This window comes from Sardina pilchardus, chromosome 24, assembly GCF_963854185.1.
Source record: "Sardina pilchardus chromosome 24, fSarPil1.1, whole genome shotgun sequence".
NCBI lineage: Eukaryota > Metazoa > Chordata > Actinopteri > Clupeiformes > Clupeidae > Sardina > Sardina pilchardus.
In genome coordinates, this window is record NC_085017.1 from 28,639,664 (window position 1) to 28,654,663 (window position 15,000).

The following is a 15,000-nucleotide window of genomic DNA, read 5'->3' on the forward strand; positions in this document are numbered from 1 at the left end:
GGATGAGCTATAGGCCTGAGTGTATGTGTGTGTGTGTGTGTGTGTGTGTGAGTGAGCTAAGCATGTGATGGTTTACCATGCATGAGCTACAGGCCTGAGCATCACCTGATCTGAGTGCACACTCCAGTCACTGTTCCATACATGTAGTTTAATTGGTCAAACAAATACACAGAACACTCCACACAGCCAATCAGCACATGCCGCACAGCCAATCAGCACACTCCACACAGCCATCTACCAATCAGCACACTCCACACAGCTATCTACCCAATCAGCACACTCCACACAGCCAATCAACACACTCCACACAACCAATCAGCACACTCCACACAACCATCTACCAATCAGCACACTCCACACAGCGAACTAATCAACACACTCCACACAGCTATCTACCCAATCAGCACACTCCACACAACCATCTACCAATCAACACACTGCACACATCTACCCAATCAACACACTGCACACATCTACCCAATCAGCACACTCCACACATCTACCCAATCAGCACACTCCACACAGCCATCTACCAATCAGCACACTCCACACAGCCATCTACCCAATCAGCACACTCCACCCAACTATCTACCCAATCAGCACACTCCACACAGCGACCTAATCAACACACTCCACACAGCCATCTACCAATCAGCACACTCCACACAGCCAATCAACACACCCCACAGAGCCATCTACCAATCAGCACACTCCACACAGCCATCTACCAATCAGCACACTCCACACAGCCAATCAACACACTCCACACAGCCATCTACCAATCAGCACACTCCACACAGCCATCTACCAATCAACACACCCCACACCGCCATCTACCAATCAGCACACTCCACACAGCCATCTACCAATCAGCACACTCCATACAGAAAGCCACCCAATCAGGTGTCCCTGTTCCCGGGTCCTGGGCTGTACAGTGGGAGTGCAGGCAGCACCTTGATGGGAAGTACGGCCTGTGTCTCTGGGCTCAACACACACACACACACACACACACACACAGTCACACACACATGTGTCTCTGACAGCACCAGGACCAGAGCAGACTCATCCGTCTCTGTCACAGCATTTGAAATAAAACTGAGTGAATAATTAATATCTTCATTAGCGGGGGATGACAAGCCGGCCAGTTAATAGCATTTCAGCCTTTCTGAGAATGGCCTGCAGACAAAAGTCATTCCTAGGCCATTCATCAAGTCTTTTTCACATTGTATTTTCAACTTCAACTTGGACATTTTTTCCACTGACTGGAAAGGCACGTCTACTTGTCCCATCTTTGTCCTGCTCCTGCCTCCTCTTCCCCCTTATGATGCACAGACTTCTCCGATCTCTTGGTCATCAGAAACAGTCTTCCTGTCTTTTAGCTTGAACTCCCAAAAGCCCTCTGTAGATTAAACAAAGTTCAGTCATCATTTTCAAACGGCAAAGTTCACAATAGTCCATGTGAAGTTTAGACTCAACAAAAAAATGTAAACCCAATGCTTTTGTTTTTGCTCACAGATGTCATGAGAAATTTGTATTAGTGAGCACCTCGCCATTGGCCAGACGATCCATCTGTATTAGTGAGCACCTCACCATTGGCCAGGCGATCCATCTGTATTAGTGAGCACCTCACCATTGGCCAGGCGATCCATCTGTATTAGTGAGCACCTGACCATTGGCCAGGCGATCCGTTCCGCTGACAGGTGTGGCGTATGACATAATCAGTACTGATTACGGCACAGACGTGCTCTGGACTGGTCACAGTAAACGCCCTCTCTGTTGTGTGCACTTCTGCCAAACAGCAGCACACCTCTGATGCCACACACTGACGACACACACTGATGCCACACACTCTGGAGGGGGCGCAACACTGATGCCACACACTGACGACACACACTGATGCCACACACTCTGGAGGGGACACACACTGATGCCACACACTGATGCCACACACTGATGCCACACACTCTGGAGGGGGCACATCACATGGCTGGGGGCACACATCTGGGGAGCATTTGATTGCAGTCGTCAGAAAAGTTGTGGGTTCATTTCCCAGCTGCCACCGTTGTGCCATTTAGCAAGCGTGGAAGAGGGCAATAGGGTTCTGGGGGCAAGAGGGCAAGAGGGCAAGAGGGCAAGAGGGCAAGAGGGCAAGAGGGCAAGAGGGCAAGAGGGCAAGAGGGTTCTGGGGGCAAGAGGGCAATAGGGTTCTGGGGGCAAGAGGGCAAGAGGGCAAGAGGGCTCTGGGGGCAAGAGGGCAAGGGGGTTCTGGGGGCCATGAACAGTCTAACAAGCGTCTGTTAAATCAGCGGGCTTCAAATGATTCTGTGCCAGGAACCATCACTCTGATTAAGAAGTAATTCACTTCTGAAATGATTTTTGAATGATTGGAAAAAAGGTATTTTGATAGTTTTTAATATTTTAATAGTGAAACTATGTAGGCTGGAATGCATGTCACAGACTACTTGCAGTCCCACTAGGGACCACCAGGTGGAAACCCCTGTGCTAAATGGGTACATACAAGGATAACAACACTGTGGAAGAGTGGATTTAAATGACCTGAAGCAATACTCCCGTGAACTTCAAGGCACTTTTACTTTTTATATCTGTTTTAATTAAACCAGCATGTGTCCATCTAAGCACGCTGCACTTGTGGTGAAAATAGGGTCTTTGGTATTATATACCCTCAATGGTGCCTTCCAGGCAGCGCTGCCTTCAAGGCACTACTCCCCTCAGTTTAGGGGTAGGATGAGGGTTGAGGGGGTTAGGGTTAGGAATAGGGTAAAGGTAGTGCCTTTTAGGCTGTGCTGCCTGGAAGGTGCCGTTGGGGGCAAAAAAACTGAAAAAGCTGAAAATAGCTCTTGTCCCCTCTGCACAGCTCACCTATAAATGTGCTACATAGCATAGATATATATATATATTTTGAATTTTACTGACATGTCCCAAGATGGTCAAGTTCAAGCCTTAAGTTTGTGACCGCAAATGTGCTCACTGTTGTTGTTTCCATTCAGTTATTAGTATCAATGAGCAAAAGCCCTATTTTGATTTTGGATTAGTATTACGTGGGGACGTGGGGTAAAATAATTTCGATGCAAGACGTCTGTAATATAAATGGCCAATCAGCACGGGATTAAGAAACCTTGCTTCCTGATATCACATCTACACATGCATCATGGCCTGAGTAATGTTTACTCATTAGTTCAGTGTCAGGTTCAAGTTTATTTGTTATACGTTCAATATGTCAACTGTAGACTACAATGAAATTAAATGTTTGTGGTGAGCCTCGGGTATTCTACAGGCTACAGCTGAAAAAGTATCACACAAATCCTCGCCTATACTTCCCCTTACCAGGCAAAATCATCACCCTGAGGTCGTCTGGCATTATTTATTACCGAGTTCTTCTTCTAGCGCCTCCATGCTAAAAAAAACACACAGAAAACTATAAACAGGATATGATAGAATATCTACATACATTTGTACAGGGGGTTGTACTTGCACAGGGTTAGTTTTACCCAAAGGTATTTTTTCCGGACCATTTTACAGAAGGCAAAAGTTCCCATAATTTCTACTGACTTTCTCTGTATAATTACTGACATGGCGCTTTCAGACGGGACTCAGACCTCTGATAATAATGACGTGACCTCATATCTCCATGTGAAGCGAGTCGCGTCCGAAGAGGGCTTAAGTCAGACCACAGGAAATGACCTGAGTCAGGGAATACAGTGGGCAGACAGGACATGGACATGACAGAGAGATGAACAGGAGAGGGGTGAAAAGAAAGAGGTAGGATGGAGAGAATAGTGAGGAAAGAAAGGAGGAAAAAGAATGTAGATGGAGACAGAGAATGAAATGTGAGAGAGAAAGAGAGGGAGGGTGAGAGAGAGATGGAGAGAGAGAGAGGGAAAAATAGAGAGAGACAGAGAGAGAGAGGAAAAGAAAGGGAGCGAGAGACAGAGGGAAAGAGGAGCATCTTCAAGCTCCCTTTTTGTTTGGTCCTCAATGCTTCTGTGACCTTCACTGGAGGATCCTTCTGTCAAGGTCAAGGCGCCCTTCAACACACACTTTTGTTTGGGCCAGATGTTCTCCCCCAGTAGAATATGAACCATCACACCACACACACAGACACACACACACACACACACACAGTTTGCTGAGGACACACACACACAGCAACACCACACACACACACACACACATACAACACCACACACACAGTAACAGACAAGTGCAGCGAATGTTGCAGCAGTGTTTGAGCTTGTGGTAACTCAGCCTCGTAGAAGGATATGAACTTCTGTAACAAAAGGCAATTTCAGAGTAGCCTGGCTAGCACCTACCACTTCTCAAATGAGACGTGGTCTGGCAACCAGACGCTCATTTTCTCGTATTTGAAAAAATGCCCAGATCCTTTCATTGGGCGCCACGGATGTCTATCAAATGTGTCTGTGCATAGCTCATCATGGTCTTGCTTTCTCCCCTGTTCTGTGATTGGTCCCCTATCTCAGGCAAAAATTAGGGCATTAGTTTCCAGACTGGCTTAGCAGCGTGAATGAAATCACCGCTCAAGGCAGGATGGGAACACCCAGGCAAGTTACAGAGAGGATATGAGACGCAGTCCTCCATTCTCCCATATCTTGCCTGGTTGGCCTTCTGCTGCCCTCTGCTGGATGCCATTAGGAATAGCAGCCCTCTCAGTCTGGCCCAACACAGTAGACTCAGATGTGTATCATTACTCAGCAAGCTTGCAGCTCACCTTTACCACATGCCGAGACCTTCCTTTAAATGAGGCACTTTATGAACCAATCATATCACTCTTGTTGTTATTCTCAAAGTTCCAATACAAACAACGAAATGTATATTTATATTTAATCCTATACCTCAGTCTGCACTGATATTGTACTACTCTCACCCTCTTGTAAATTGTATATTGCATCTTGCTTGTGCCTGTTGAAATGGCCATGACAATGGCAACCTGACAGGGACAACAAGAAGGCGGACATTCCCAGCCACACTCTTCCTCCAGACAACTGCATTCCCCCCCATAGAGTCTATTTATTGCAAATGTACATATTTATTTTTATACAAAGCCGTATTCTACTGCCCTTCGTCCAATTCTTACTGTTCTATATTTTATTCTCTTTATGGTATTGTTGAGTGTTGTACTTTGAGAGCAAACATTAACCGGAGTCAAATTCCTTGTTTGTTAACACAAACCTGGCCAATAAAGCTGATTCTGATTCTGCTTCTGAATAAAGAGAAAAACAAAAGGTTTTCACACCACTATCTATTCATTCATTTATTAATTAATTCATTCATTCATTCATTCATACAACCATTCACATCCCTCGACCCTCACACCAACAGTTCCATTCATACAGCCAATCACATCCTTTATAGCAACAGTTCCATTCATACAGCCAATCACATCCTTTATAGCAACAGTTCCATTCATACAGCCAATCACATCCTTTATAGCAACAGTTCCATACATACAGCCAATCACATCCTTTACAGTATAGCACAGTTCCTGTTAAGAGCGCAGTAGCAGTAATCGGCACGCTGAGCCTCTTCTGTATGTCCAGACTCTTCAGACGAGTGGGCCTACTACCCCTCAGGCCCCACACACACACACACACACACACACACACACACAGGCCCCTTATGGTGATGACACACGGGGTAACATCTTGCAATCACATGCTTAATTCCATGAGTTCTGATTGGTCGATCGCCCACTAAGCTGCCCACTAACGACTGAAGTCCTCTGGGTGAAAATGTGTCGCTCCGCACCAACGAGAAGGAGCAGCGCTGCTCGACCACACGGCTCAGCGAGTCTTTAGGTGTGCGGACGCTCGTCAGACACTAACGACACGCTCAGGGAGTCGCTCGATCGCTCGTCAGACGCTGGCTACACGGCTCAGGGAGTCGCTGCGTCGCTCGTCAGACGCTGGCGAGGCAGAGGGAGGCGTTGGTGCCCCCGAAGCCGAAGGAGTTGGTGAGGGCGACTCTGCGTCCGGCGGCGGTCCAGGGCTGGGCGGCGCGGGGCACGTAGTTGAGGTCGAACTCGGGGTCGGTGCGGTCCAGGTTGAGCGTGGGGGGCAGCGTGGCGTGGTGGCACGCGAGGGCCGTGATGGCGCACTCCAGTGCCCCGGCCGCGCCCAGCAGATGCCCCGTGGCACCCTTGGTGGAGGAGACGGCCAGCGCGGCGGCGTGCGGCCCGAACAGCCTCTTGATGGCCGCGTTCTCCGCAGCGTCCCCTAGTGGCGTGGAGGTGGCGTGCGCGTTGATGTAGGTCACCGTGGAGACGTCCACGCCCGCGTCCCGCACTGCAGCAGACATACACCTGGACACAGCACAGACACGGTCACCATGGAGACAACACAAGTCATGGTTAACATGGAGACAACACAGAAATGGTTGCCCTGGAGACAACACAAGGCATGGTTACCATAGAGACAACACAGCCATGGTTGCCCTGGAGGCAACACAGCCATGGTTACCATGGAGACAACACAAGGCATGGTTACCATGGAGACAACACAGGCATGGTTACCCTGGAGACATTTATACAGTATAGGATCCACCGATCCATATGACAGTGAAACAGTATGTCTTTATTGCATAAAGGCCTCAGCTAAATGTATGCTGTATGCTTGCAGCATAGCAACCATCGCAGCTTGTCCCTGTGAAGCAGCCACTCCCATTGAAAATGAATGGCAGCCTGTTGCTTTGTCTATTGTAGCTAGAGTAACTGTAGGGTAAGCTCTGTTTTCACCTCCTGCACATCCTGTGTGTACGTACACAATAACAACAAATGATTCCACCTGCCGAATGTGGAGTGCCTCGGTTGTCGTAACTGCAGTCATTGTGTAACTACTGAGTGTGTTAGTTGTGCGTAACTGTAGTCAGTTGTGTGTAACTGTGTTCATTGCATAACTACGGAGTGAGTTAGTTGTAACTGTGTTCAGTTGTGAGTAACTGTGTTCAGTTGTGCGTAACTGTAGTCAGTTGTGACTGTGAGTAACTATGTTCAGTTGTGCGTAACTGTGTTCAGTTGTGAGTAACTGTGTTGAGTTGTGAGTAACTGTGTTGAGTTGTGAGTAACTGTGTTCAGTTGTGAGTAACCGTGTTCAGTTGTGTGTAACTGTGTTGAGTTGTGAGTAACTGTGTTCAGTTGTGTGTAACTGTGTTCAGTTGTGAGTAACTGTGTTCAGTTGTGTGTAACTGTGTTCAGTTGCGTGTAACTGTGTTCAGTTGTGAGTAACTGTGTTCAGTTGCGTGTAACTGTGTTCAGTTGCGTGTAACTGTGTTCAGTTGCGTGTAACTGTGTTCAGTTGCGTGTAACTGTGTTCAGTTGCGAGTAACTGTGTTCAGTTGTGTGTAACTGTGTTCAGTTGTGAGTAACTGTGTTCAGTTGTGTGTAACTGTGTTCAGTTGTGTGTAACTGTGTTCAGTTGTGAGTAACTGTGTTCAGTTGTGAGTAACTGTGTTCAGTTGCGTGTAACTGTGTTCAGTTGTGTGTAACTGTGTTCAGTTGTGAGTAACTGTGTTCAGTTGTGTGTAACTGTGTTCAGTTGTGTGTAACTGTGTTCAGTTGTGAGTAACTGTGTTCAGTTGTGTGTAACTGTGTTCAGTTGTGTGTAACTGTGTTCAGTTGTGAGTAACTGTGTTCAGTTGTGTGTAACTGTGTTCAGTTGTGTGTAACTGTGTTCAGTTGTGTGTAACTGTGTTCAGTTGCGTGTAACTGTGTTCAGTTGTGAGTAACTGTGTTCAGTTGCGTGTAACTGTAGTCAGTTGTGAGTAACTGTGTTCAGTTGTGTGTAACTGTGTTCAGTTGCGTGTAACTGTGTTCAGTTGTGAGTAACTGTGTTCAGTTGTGAGTAACTGTGTTCAGTTGTAAGTAACTGTAGTCAGTTGTGAGTAACTGTGTTCAGTTGTGCATAACTGCGTTCATTGCGTAACTCCGGAGTGCTCTCGGTTGCCCCGGGTTACCTCAGTGCCCCGTCTCCGTCGGCGGTGGGCGCGGTGATGTGGCTGGCGTCGCCCGAGAGGCCGTACCCGAGCACCTCGGCGTAGATGCGAGCGCCGCGCGCCACGGCGTGCCCGTGCTCCTCCAGCACCAGCAGGGCGGCGCCCTCTCCCATCACGAAGCCCTCGCGCTGCGGGTGGAACGGGCGCGACGCCAGCCGAGGGCTCTCGTTCCAGCTGGTGCTGAGCGCACGCGCCCGCGCGAACCCCGCCAGCGCCAGCGGCCCCACGCACGCCTCCGTTCCCCCGGCGACCATCGCCGTGGCGTCTCCGTGGGCGATGAAGCGGGCGGCGTCCCCGACGGCGTGAGCGCCGGTCGTGCAGGCGGTGGACACGGCGTGGTTCGGCCCCTTCAGCTGGTGCCTGATGCTGATGTGTCCGGCCGCCATGTTGACCAGGATGCGCGGCACGAAGAAGGGGCTGACGCGGCCGTAGCCGCGCGACTCGAAGGTGGCGGCCGTGCGCGCGATCTCCTCCAGCGACACCATGCCCATCCCCACGGCGACGCCCGTGCTCAGCTGCTCCTCGGGGCTGCTGGGATACCACCCACAATCCTCCAGGGCCAGCTGCGCCGCCGCCATCGCCATGACGGTGGCCGGCGACATGCTGTTGATGTCGCTGCGGCTGGCGTAGCGCTCCTCCCGGAACTCCCCCTCGCCCTCTCCTCTGGGCACCAGCGCCGCCACCTTGCAGGGCACCGTCTTGTACGCCTCCGCGTCGAGCGCCACGATGCCGCTCTCGCCCGCGATCAGGCGCTGCCAGGGCAGAGCCGTGCCCGTGCCCAGCGGAGACACCAGGCCGATGCCCGTGATCACCACCCTCCTGTGTGCCCGCATGCGGACGGGAGACCCGTAGTGGCGGCGCCCCTCACCTGCGCTCACCTGGCAGCATCTGGACGCCGAGAGCAGGGCGCCACCTAGGGGCCCCAGCGCACACCTCCGCCAACACCCCACAGACATCCTCTCACTTCGCCTCTGACTGGATCACTGCAGCCTGAGCATCTACAGACAGACACACAGGTGAAATGTGACGTGCGGTCGGGTCAGGGTATACAGATTAATGCTGGTCCACAGAACTATTCAAAGCCATTGTGGATTACAAAATATACTATTGTAAAAGCATATTGTCCGTATTTGGAAATTCCCACATGAAGTGACGTGAATGATGATGTTTTCACGGGGAAAAATGTTTTTCTCCATGCGCATGAACGCATCAAATCCTTCACAGACCAACAGAGACATGTAGAGAATAACTTTCAAAGCCTCGTGAAATTGATCATTTCCCCATGCAGGCTATGATCATTAATGTGGGTTAGTCTTATTAGCTAGGCCTACACAGTACTGTATGCCATCATCATTAATGTGGGTTAGTCTTATTGGCTAGGTCTATACACTGTTGATTGACATATAACAGATGGCATGGCACTCTATCCCCTTGTCTTGTATACATACAGTAGGCTAAGGTATTTGTAAAAACAATGAAAGATATATAAAAATGGGAAATTTCAATGCACACTGGCTACCCTTACACTGACCCCACCACACACAACTGCATTGGAATTATTGCTTAGACATGCCTAATGCCTATACTACAGTACATGCATTTGAATGCCTTGGACAAGCCTAGCATATGCTACATGCAATTGAAGACCATTGCTGAAAGGCTGAAGCTGAACTTCAACCAGCAAGCGAAAGCCAGAAGCACTATTTTACTTTGCCCTTGTGTCCCTGTCACAAGAGTGTCACCCTGGCTCTCACTGGGGCGAATTAGCTTGCTCTTCAACCTGCCATTTGGCCAAAGCGATGGCATTCCATATTCAACCCTACTGTCTATGTATTCAACGTCACCAAACACACATAATCAGTTAACGAAAGAACTGTCTAGACATACCTGAGGATATAAACAGCGACATTTACACTTAAAAATAACCAAACTAAACGTGTAGTTGGTATTTGACATGAACCACTTTGTAAGGACCATGTGATACAGCTGCACGGCTTAGAAATCCATAGATCTGCCACCTGTAAAATACAATTAAATTTCATCCAATAAGTATATTTTTTAAAAAACCCATGTTCAGCTCTTTATTGTTAAGTGTTTAAAATTATTTTAATTCGTCTCTATAGATGATTAAGTTACTGTGCTTCAAAATCTGTGGTACAGCCTGTTTCAGGCACGACACGGACACCTATTTAATCCTCAGTTCCGTCTACAAACAGTCTAGCCGGAGCACTTCTTGAGACGACCAAGATCATGGCAGGCGCTGGAGTCAGTTCACTCTGCGAAAACCCCAACGAAGTCTTTCTAGATGTTTCGAAAATATTGCTTACTTACGCAGACAACATCCTTAGGTGACTTAGCTTCTGCCACATAATTTTTTCCTACACGGTGGATTGCTGAGGAAAGGGCAGTTAGCTAGCAAGCAAAACAGGCAGCTAGCTGACATCTAGTTACCTCTGGTATACTAGCAATTTAATGCACTGTCATCTTTCTACGAATTCAGTAGACTTTACCAGTTGTTTTGCGAATGATAATAACTGATTTGTAGACACGTTGGAAATGTTGCTCCAAAATCTTAAACGTCTCTTTGAATTATTAATGGTTGTTGGTAATGTTAGTGCACATTTGACTGTTTAGAAAGATTGGACTTCATACTGTTGAACACTCTTTTTGTAGGAACCCAAATGAAAACAAATACAAATCAATCCGAATCGGCAATCCAACATTCTCCACCAAACTTCTCCCTGTTCGCGGAGCCGTGGAATGTCTCTTTGAGATGGGGTTTGAGGAGGTAGGCAGTGGCGAGTTGCATGTGTCTTGTTTGGGGTGGGTTTTGAAGAGGACGAGTTGCATATCCTCACTCTCTCCACCCTGGCCCTAGGCCTGTGGAGTGTGCTGCTCCGTATGAAATGTTTGCTCAAGTAATGTTTACACAAGTGTAAAGCACGCGTAGTGGCTTGGTGGGTGTACTGTACTTGCATGGTACATTGCATACAAGAACGACCTGGTGTTATGGACACAAGTTCTCTTTAAGCACACTTATTGACTCAAGAATGTTTGGTGATCTACTAAGTTCGCTAAAGCTGGTTTTCTGCCAGTAAATTTCTCTGTGTGTTGTGTTGTGTGTGTGGATGAAGCCTAGATCACCTGCTCCTTCCCTGCGTGCTCCAACTCTCTCTCTCTCTCTCTCTCTCTCTCTCTCTCTCTCTCTCTCTCTCTCTCTCTCTCTCTCTCTCTCTCTCTCTCTCTCTCTCTCTCTCTCTCTCTCTCTCTCTCTCTCTCTCTCTCTCTCTCTCTCTTCTCTGCAGGCGGAGACACACCTGGTGTTCCCGGAGACGGCGTCTGTGGAGCAGCTGCGCAGGGTGAGGGAGATCATCGCCGGCGAGCGGAGCCGGAGGATGGGGGCGGGAGCGGGAGCGCCCCCTGCAGGAAGAGCCGCGGAGCAGACGTCCGTCAGGCCTCCCGTCAGGGCTCCCGCCGCTGGAGCCGCCGCCGCTACCGCTGCCGTCCGGTCCCAGCCGCCACCTCCCGCCGCCTCAGCACACAGCTCCTCCCCTGTGAGTGTGTGTGTGTGTGCGTGTGTGCGCGCGTGCGTGTAAGAGAGAGGGAGAGAAGGAGTTAGTTGTGACTCATCAGAGCCGGCCTTAATAGTTTGTTTTGACTTGAGAGTGATCCACTTCCTGTTCAGAAAGACGTGCTTCAGTGGCGTTGGTTATAACTGGTCTCTTTCTAGATTCAGTGGCGTTGGTTATAACTGGTCTCTTTCTAGATTCAGTGGCGTTGGTTATAACTGGTCTCTTTCTAGATTCAGTGGCGTTGGTTATAACCGGGACTGCTCTCTTTCTAGATTCAGTGGCGTTGGTTATAACCGGGACTGCTCTCTTTCTAGATTCAGTGGCGTTGGTTATAACCGGGACTGCTCTCTTTCTAGATTCAGTGGCGTTGGTTATAACCGGGACTGGTCTCTTTCTAGCTTCTTGATGTCTGAGTGTATTTATTTTGGCAAGTGGCGAGTGTGATGTCTCCTCCTCTGATCTCGTCTGTTAGTCTGCCATTGTAGTTTTTCCTTCAACCAGTCAGAGGAAGAGAAACCAGTTCTTCCTCATTTGCAGATTGCATCACGTTTGGCGCTTTTTAGCCAAAGCCACTTACAACATTTTAAGCTTTTTAAAGCAATTCTAGCATCAATTCAAGGAAACCATTATAAAGGTAGAGTGCAGTAGGAATAAGTGCTTCAGTGAATGCAATTGTGCGGAGGGGGAATGCGTTTCTAATCTTCGTGTGTGTGTGTGTGTGTGTGTGTGTGCTGTGTGTGTGCTGTGTGTGTGCGCTGTGTGTGTGCTGTGTGTGTGCTGTGTGTGTGTGTGCGTGTGCGTGTGTGTGTGTGTGTGTGTGTGTGTGTGTGTGTGTGTGTGTGTGTGTGTGTGTGTGTGTGTGTGTGTGTGTTGTGTGTGTATGTGCGCTCTGTGTGTGTGTGTGTGTGTGTTCTCCACCAGGCGAGCAGCATGGCGTTCTTCCGCACGCTGCAGTCCAACTTCCAGCACGTGCTGCTGTATGAGACGCCGGCGCTGCAGGACAAGGCCCTCCACTGCATCCCCCACACACAGCTCCGCACCAGAGCCCAGCAGCGCCTGCAGCAGGCCCAGAGCGCAGACTCCGGTGTGTGTGTGTGTGTGTGTGTGTGTGTGTGTGTGTGTGTGTGTGGTGTGTGTGTGTGTGTGTGTGTGGTGTGCATCCCCCACACACAGCTCCGCTTCAGAACCCAGCAGTGCTCCCCTGGGTCCCCCTGTTCCCCTGCGATGTGTGTGTGTGTGTGTGTGTGTGTGTGTGTGTGTGTCCCTGCGGTATCAATGTGTGTGCTCCCCAGAGATGTTAATGTGTGTGTTCCCCTGATGTGTGTGTGTCCTGATCTCTGTGCGATGTTAATGTGCGTGTTCCCCTTATGTGTGTGTGTGTCTTGTTCTCCGTGTGATATTTATGTGTATGTTCCCCTGATGTATCTAGACTGCTCTCTGTGCGATATTAATGTGTGTGTGTGTGTATAGAGTGCTCTCTGCGTGAAGAGGACCTGCTGGTGCTTGAGTTGCTGCAGTGGTTTAAGGGCGAGTTCTTCTCCTGGGTGGACAGCCTGGCCTGCTCGCGCTGCGGGGGCAAGACCCAATCAGCTGGCTCGCTGCCGCCCTCCGAAGACGACCTCCGCTGGGATGGCGGCCGCGTTGAGAATCACTTCTGCAAAGTCTGCCAGCTCTCCACCAGATTCCCCAGGTGCTTAAGTCATACGTGCTTCTGCTCAATTCTCATTTCCCTTCAGTTCATCGTCTGGGTCTGCGGTATATTCGCGGGATTTCTCAAGCCGAAAATGTGCCGGTCCAATCAGCGAATAGAGGGAGTAGCTGAGAATGATGGCGTTGAGGTTGTGTGCTAGTTTAAGCGTGACGTACAGTACCACCAAACCTTAGTGATTAGAAAGTCTCCGGTGTTGATGTGTAATCCTTCCTATGTGACTGCAGGTACAATAACCCAGAGAAATGTAGTGTAATGTAATGTAACGTGATGTAATGTAACGTCATGTGACTGCAGGTACAACAACCCTGAGAAGCTGCTGGAGACCAGGAGGGGGCGCTGTGGCGAGTGGGCCAACTGCTTCACGCTCTGCTGCAGGGCCCTGGGGCTGGAGGCGCGCTACGTCTGGGACAGCACAGGTGTGGTTACCCAGCAGCCACTGCTGCATATGCACCGGGGGGGGCGGCGAATGGGACAGCACAGGTGCGGTTACCCAGCAGCCACTGCTGCCACTGCACCGGGGGGGTCGGCGAATGCTCCGAGGGGGGGGGGTCACGTATGCACCGGGGGGGGGGGCGGTGCGGTGTGTGGAGAGTTCCACTGTTTTGATAAAGGGCTTCTGACTTGTGCTCACTTCACAAACACGAGGAACACATTTCCGCCATATTTCTGACTTCTGGCACCGTTTTCACAAACACGTGCCGTGCCACATTTCCGCCACGATTTGTGTCATCCATGGGCATCGGCTGATCCTCCCTGCAAGAAATTGGCAGCTCAACCACAAATCAGCATCGACTTCATAGCTTAGTACTCCACGTTAGGTGATTGGACTTGTTGTAGCCACCTGTAGCGGTCTTAAGACGACTGCACAACGTAGATTCAGATACTTTTCACCCTGGAATTTTGCATACACCAGAATCTCAGAAATAACCACCTTATGCACTTGTCTTAAGAGGTCTGGAATAATGAGCAGTACAATACAGTGGGAGTAATGCATTCTGGGTAATTACAGTGTAATGTTGGAATACTGGGGATTGTGGGTAATGTTGTTCTCTCTGAGAACTACTCTGCAGGAAGAAGGATGTATGGCTACTGGAAGAGAAGAGTGTTTTGACTTTTGACTGATTTCTTTCCTTCTTTTTTGTCTCTCTGTCTCCTTTCTTTCTCTCCTTCTTTCTTTCTTCCTTTCTCTTTCCCTCTCTCCTCTCATCCCTCTCTCCCGGCTGTAGATCACGTGTGGACGGAGGTGTACTCGGAGTCTCAGGAGCGCTGGCTGCACTGTGACGCGTGTGAGAACGCGTGCGATAAGCCGCTGCTCTACGAGGTGGGCTGGGGCAAGAAGCTCTCCTACATCCTGGCCTTCTCCAAGGACCAGGTCAGTGCACGCCAGCTTTACTTTTCCCCTAGTAGTGTTGTTAGAATTAAAATGTTTAAATGTTTAAATGTGTTGTAAGTCGCTTTGGTTAAAAAGAGTCACCCTAATGTAATGTAATGTAATGTAATGTCATTTGCTACTGAGCGCCGATTGGTGCAGCTGTATCATGTGAGCCCTAACTCCAGTCTGATTGGTGCAGCTGTATCATGTGAGCCCTAACTCCAGTGTGATTGGTGCAGCTGTGTCATGTGACCCCTAACTCCAGTGTGATTGGTGCAGCTGTGTCATGTGACCCCTAACTCCGTGCTGATTGGTGCAGG

General features: G+C 49.4%; 2 protein-coding genes across 3 annotated transcripts in view; one reads left to right on the forward strand and one right to left on the reverse strand.

Annotated features, from left to right (window-relative positions):
• Positions 1-5,263: 5,263 nt before the first annotated feature.
• oxsm (3-oxoacyl-ACP synthase, mitochondrial) lies at positions 5,264-11,490 on the reverse strand. Of its 2 annotated transcripts, none has more exons than XM_062529147.1 (3): positions 11,343-11,490; positions 7,987-9,023; positions 5,264-6,337 (listed from the first exon to the last, which is right to left on the reverse strand). In XM_062529147.1, exons 2-3 carry the CDS (start codon positions 8,979-8,981, stop codon positions 5,935-5,937), a joined length of 1,398 nt encoding a protein of 465 aa, XP_062385131.1. In that variant the 5' UTR covers positions 8,982-9,023; positions 11,343-11,490; the 3' UTR covers positions 5,264-5,934. The 2 variants fall into 2 exon arrangements, with proteins under 2 accessions (XP_062385131.1, XP_062385130.1); XM_062529146.1 differs by lacking the exon at positions 11,343-11,490 and adding an exon at positions 9,913-10,064.
• The window catches only part of ngly1 (N-glycanase 1), a 10,638-nt gene continuing 5,879 nt past the window's right edge, over positions 10,242-15,000 (forward strand). The window contains exons 1-8 of the mRNA XM_062529144.1: positions 10,242-10,373; positions 10,699-10,813; positions 11,331-11,579; positions 12,519-12,681; positions 13,068-13,287; positions 13,603-13,724; positions 14,535-14,680; position 15,000. The exon at position 15,000 is cut by the window's right edge and continues 110 nt beyond it. Of these exons, the coding sequence (XP_062385128.1) occupies positions 10,276-10,373; positions 10,699-10,813; positions 11,331-11,579; positions 12,519-12,681; positions 13,068-13,287; positions 13,603-13,724; positions 14,535-14,680; position 15,000 (1,114 nt within the window). The 5' untranslated portion in view covers positions 10,242-10,275. The remainder of the gene's footprint in view (positions 10,374-10,698; positions 10,814-11,330; positions 11,580-12,518; positions 12,682-13,067; positions 13,288-13,602; positions 13,725-14,534; positions 14,681-14,999) is intronic.